The sequence below is a fragment of the Danio aesculapii genome, chromosome 2, assembly GCF_903798145.1.
Source record: "Danio aesculapii chromosome 2, fDanAes4.1, whole genome shotgun sequence".
NCBI classification, from domain to species: domain Eukaryota; kingdom Metazoa; phylum Chordata; class Actinopteri; order Cypriniformes; family Danionidae; genus Danio; species Danio aesculapii.
In genome coordinates, this window is record NC_079436.1 from 36,063,062 (window position 1) to 36,069,061 (window position 6,000).

General features: G+C 34.1%; 1 gene segment (V, D, J or C); it reads right to left on the minus strand.

Annotated features, from left to right (window-relative positions):
• Positions 1 to 272: 272 nt before the first annotated feature.
• Positions 273 to 5,297, minus strand: LOC130238064 (T cell receptor alpha variable 18-like). The segment is given in 3 exon segments: positions 273 to 344; positions 4,838 to 5,142; positions 5,249 to 5,297. Coding segments are annotated over 3 exon segments (426 nt in total).
• Positions 5,298 to 6,000: the final 703 nt, after the last annotated feature.

Consider the following 6,000-nt stretch of genomic DNA (forward strand, 5'->3'; position numbering starts at 1 on the left):
GTTTTTGTAAAGCCTCTGAGGCATTTTGTATCACTGGGCTCCAACTCTTAGAGCACAATAATAGAGAGCTGAATCTGACAGTGTTACACCAGGAATAGTAAGTTTAGTGAAGGTTTGGGATGTAGTCGGATGAAACCGTGAATCTATTTTATTCTCTACTCCATATGATCGAGCTCCTTTCCTTAGTAAATACTCAGGTTCACTGTTAGTAAATTGTCTGTACCAGAGAAGATAACCATAATTGCTCTGTGTATCATATGAGCAGCTCAGTGTCACAGATTCTCCTTCTGTCCTGGTTTTAACTGCATCTTTGTCATTTGGTCCAATGCTGTCAGCAAACACACCTGGAAGTAAGAGAAGACACTTCACAACTACATTCATTTCAATTAAAACTGAAAACAGAAATATTAACATCACACAGTAATATAATCAATGTACCTGATATAATTATGGGAATCAATAAGTATCGCTCCATGTTCATTTTCAGATTTGAGTTTGAATCCTATTATGTTGGTTTGAATGATGAATTATATCATATCTGTGTTAACATTCTACCTAAATCATAGACAACTAAATGGCCTGGCTATCTGACGTGCTTTTATATTAATATTGTGGGTGTGGACTAAGATATTAAGACCCGCCCCTTTTTTCCAAAATTCAAGTCAAACATTATATTTGAACTGCATATTGTTGATGAAAATGTCTTTGAACTTAAACTTTTGTCAAACTGTAAATGTATCTGAATGTTATATATTCAGATATTAATTACATGAACTTTTAAGTGTGTTGTGCTACATATTTTTGCATAAATACTGAATAAAAAAAACTGAATGCAAATATTATAATAATTATAATTTCTTACATTTATGTAGGGCTTTTTCTGGGTTCTTAAATCAGTTTACAGATAATAAACTGATGGCCAACAACTGATGAAACTGTCAGTCCAGTTTTCAGAGTTGAAGTTCAATTTAGTTTAATTCAATGTGGTTTAATTTTCACTGCTGAAAGTCCAAACACTGAAGAGCAAATCCATCGATGAGCAGCTCCACAAGTCCCAAACCAAGCCAGCCAGTGGCGACAGAGGCAAAGAACAAAACTTCACCAATTGATGAAAGTAAAGGAAAAAAAAAACCTTGAGAGAAACCAGGCTCAGTTGGGCATAACCATTTCTCCATAGTTTCCCCAAAAATGGTTCTAAAAAACTATAAATAAAACTTTACATACAGCAATGGAATAGCAAAAAAAAAGCAAAAAAAAAAAGTTTTGTCTTGAAATATAGAATTTTTAAATCTTCTGCTCTTGCAAAATGCATGTAGCATGCATTTAGCAATCATGTAGTCTTCATCAATTTTTTATTATAATATTTTGAAATATATATATTTCTATTATATATTTTAATGTGATCTTTTTTCTTCCGTCCCCAACTCACACATGAACATTTACTGAAGAACCACCAAAATGTCAATATTGCAACAGAAACCAAACTGTTAAACATATTCTGGTGCAGTGCCCCATTTTTATGTTATTAGACAACAATTTTTATCTGGAGAGACTTTAAATGAAATATTTTTAAATGTGAATCCATCTAAAATTGTACAATTTTTATCAAAAGGAAACCTTAAAAATCTGTTTTAGATTTTTATCTAATATATTATCATTATTTATGTATTTTACCTTGTGTATTATTTATTGCTGTTGATTACTTTTAATTGTTAGAATATTTTTATAATTATAGAAAATTGGTATTTATAAAACGTGGTGAAATTGATCTATTTTTATTTTTTGCCATGACATAGCCATAGAAGCTGAAATGGCAATAAAATTAAAACTCTCTCTCTCTCTTCCGTCCCCATCACTCGATGAACGCCTCTTCATTGTTCAGCAGGTGTTTGCATCTCTTTTCATTATTTACAGTCTCTGTGGTTTACAGGAGATTGTCTGTGGTTTGATACTCATTAGATTGCTGTTGTTCAAAGCAATAATGGTTTATGAGTTTTTGTAAAGCCTCTCAGGCATTTTGTATCACTGGGCTAATACTCTTAGAGCACAATAATAGAGAGCTGAATCTGACAGAGATACACTCTTAATAATGAGTTCAGTGGAGGTTTGGGATGTAATCGAATCAAACCGACTGTCTGATATATCATCAGCTTCATTGTATGTTCGAGCTCCTTTCCATAGTAAATATTGAGGTTCAGTATTAACATACTGTTTGTACCAGTAAAGCCAAACATAATTGCTGCTCGTATCATACGAGCATCTCAGTGTCACAGACTCTCCTTCATTACTGATCACATTAGTGTCTGGACGAATGCTGTCAGCAAATACACCTGTAATGAAAGTTGAAACATCACTGTAGAACTGTAATCATCAAACTGTTATTCTAATCAAAGCGCAATGTGATGTTAAAAGTGTCAGTTTTATCCACCTGAAACTGTAATAACAATCATCAGCAGACATCTCTCCATGTTGATACTGTACCTCAATTTAAACGGACCGAAAATAGTTTAGAGGTGTATCAGTCTTTGATGTGTTATATGTGCCAAAACTTGTAAACTAAACATTTTAACTGTTGCATATATCAGTCTCAGCAGTGGGGAGGAGCTCTGCTTTTTTGTGTAGTGTACATGTGGTCATAGACATCATAACCAATCATCTCTATTTTTATTTAATGCTGTTAAGTCTAGCAAGGGGCAATGGCTTTATTCTATATAACTAATTGTCATCATAACTTTCATGTTGACCCAAAAACATCTGCCATCATTTGTTCAGAAAATGTCAAATATTCTTGGTGTGTTTGGTGGTGTTTTTATGAGAATCACACAATGGATCAGGAGAGGAACTGAATTTGGGCCATTAAATCTGTATTTAAACTCAGAGCTTCTGCTTGATCCATGTTTGTGTTTCATCAGTACACTAAAAAAAAAGATTTCTGCAAAGTTGTTGAATTGTTACATTCATTGGTGCGCAACCACATCTGTTTCCTGACTTCAACTTATATAGGCAACTGATATTAACAGGTGGAGTTTAGTGAAATTGGTCACTTGTCAATCATTCTCCAGTCCTCTATTGGCCGCACCCATACATACATCCTCTACACATTCTCTGCACAACATTAAAAGCATGAGACTTTTCTCAACTGCACATATTCTGTGTTCAGTTTTAACACATTTCTGCTCACAGGAAGTTAATTACAGTGCTTAACAGTGCTTAAGTTAATTTTAGACAATCAGACCTATGCATTTCTATCAGCTTGATCTACTTCTGCGAAAAATGTTTCATTAGTATGCAAAGTATATTACACTCAACAGAAGTTCAGTTAATATATCACCTTTAAGCAATACAAATACAATTGTTTAATGAGAAGAAAGAGACAAAAATGTGTTTAAAAATTTCCTTTTTCCCAGCATAACTTAAAAAAACAGCCAATCCAAGGAGTCATGTTTGAATATTTTTCAAAGATGGTGGTCATTTGAGCCAGGGTGGTCATTTGAGCGCTGAATTTACAAGTAAAGCTAATAATAGTATTATACTGAAATATTTTATATTCACAGGCTGACCTGATGTCCTTCAGTGGCAGATTTACACTCCTAATAGTCTTTGCCAAAACATCCTGTCATTGCAGATAATATAATTATACAATATATGTTCAAACTACTTATTTAAAATGAGCTGAATCAACAACTCTTGAGGTTGTAGGTGTAAGTTCATTCATTCATGTTCCTTTTTGGCTTAGTCCCTTTATTGATCAGGGGTCGCCACAGCGAAAAGAAGTTATCCAGCAGCAGATGCCCTTCCAGCTGCAACCCAAGTTTATCAAGGAAATTGTCACATGACAGGAAAATGTGCTTCAAGCATTGATGATGTTCAACAGTAGATGTTTTGTGTGTGTTTGTGTGTGTGTGCGTGTGTGTGTGCGTGTGTGTGTGCGTGTGTGTGTGTGTGTGTGTGTGTACGTGATTTTGTGACATATCAGAACACAAATCTGTATAATGACATAGGTATGACACAGGTATTACAAAAATGAGGTGAAATATGAGGACATTGGTGACGTCCTCATTTCTCAAAAAGCTTATGAATCCCACAAGATGAGTTTAATCAGAGAGTAAAGCTGCACACAGTCTCCTGTGATGGTTGGGTTTAGGGGTAGGGTGGGGTGAGGGCAATACAATATACGGTTTGGACAGTATAAATTGAATGGAAACCTATGTAATGTCCCTACTTTTCACAAAAACAAACGTGTGTGTGTGTGTGTCTGTGTGTGTGTGTTGTACATGTATACATCGCCACCCAGAGGTTAAACACATTTTTACTGTCTGTGTCATATATGAAGCAACTGATTTATGATTATATATTATAATAATTATATATTATATAGGAACAAAATATAAAAAGTATAAGTATAATATAAAAATAAAGACTGAAACTGAGGCTGTTATAGACTTGATCTCATTATTAGCAAAGAGCAACAAAACAATTTCTAAAAAGCCGAATCTCATTTTTTGTTTGCTTTTTTCATTTATTTTACTTAAAGAAAATAATGTTAGCTTTTCTCAATGGCTGAGTGATGTATTGTTAGTTTCTTTGTTTGATTTGTTTTAGTTGTTAAAGGTTTAGTGCAGTCAGCACTGACTACTGAACTGCTAAATATAAATAAAATTGTTTCAAATTGTAGGAATTTGCCATTTTAAAATGAAATTGACATTGTTTTTATTGGATTCTGTAAAGGAAGGAATACTTTTGTGGCACAAATCTGTTTCTTAAGTGTAATTAAGTATAAAATTCATATCAGAGGCTCACAGTGTTTTTGTGTGAGTGTTGAGTGTGTTTGAGTCACTGTGGGCCTCAGTGCACAGTAATACACAGCAGAGTCTGACACTCGCACATCCTTGACTGTCAGAGGAACTGAAGTTTTGTTGAGAGCTGCATGAAATCTCTCCTTGAATTCATCCTCAGTGTGTCCAGATGTGTTAGTGATTTTATTGAGCATGTGTTTGGGGACTCCATTGACTTTCTGCTGGTACCAGAATAGAGTGGGTGTTGTAGAAGAAGTCTGATATGTGCAGTCAATGGTTACAGTATCACCTTCAAAAGCAGATTGAGTGTTTTTGTGCTGATCAACTTTATCCTGAGAATCACATCCTGAAATAGATTTACAAATAAATGTATAAATATTCACATTACACACATAAATAACTTTCATTTCAAAAATACATATATTAAATCTAAGTCATTTTGATAATTTTACCTTTGATATACAGAATTATGACCACAATGGCACTTTTCCAGAAAGCCATTATATGAAGCTGAAATCCTCTGAAAGTGTTGAAGAATCTGCAGAGATGTTGTGCTGCTCTTCCTCTTTCTGCATCTGTTGAAGCAGCAGTCAATTCATATCACTTGCTCTGCTGCTGGGAGGAGCCTGAGCTGCACTCAAACTCAATATACACTGGTGTGTTTATAGTTATAGGCAAGTATTGTGATCAGCTTATGTATATTTGGTATTGCTGCTTGACCAGTATGTTATGGACTTCAGATAACAAATAGTAGCTACAGGTATTGTAACAACTTAACAATTGTGCAAATCAGTTAATTATACTGAACGCTATAGCTCCAAAAAAAAAAAAAGATTTTGTATTAGACATCCTAACACAATGCTAAATATATGCTGTCAGTGAAAATCGAATAGTCCTCAATCAATAGTCCAAAATTAGATTTATTATCAACTAGACAGGAATGAATGACTTCACATGTGAATTCTGTCTGTTTGATGACTAGACTATTTGTGGACTATTGTTAGACGTCTATTAGATTCTCACTGACAGCCCAAATTTACCCTTTTCTTAGCAAAGATATCTTTGTTTGGACGTCTTTTAAAGAGAAAATAGCTTTGTGTGTAAAAAGGACCTTTACCAAACAGCAGCATTGAAAAGAGGGTGTCATTTATAAAACTTAACCTAGAAACCTTCCTAAAAGTGAACGTACAGCACAATAGATTTT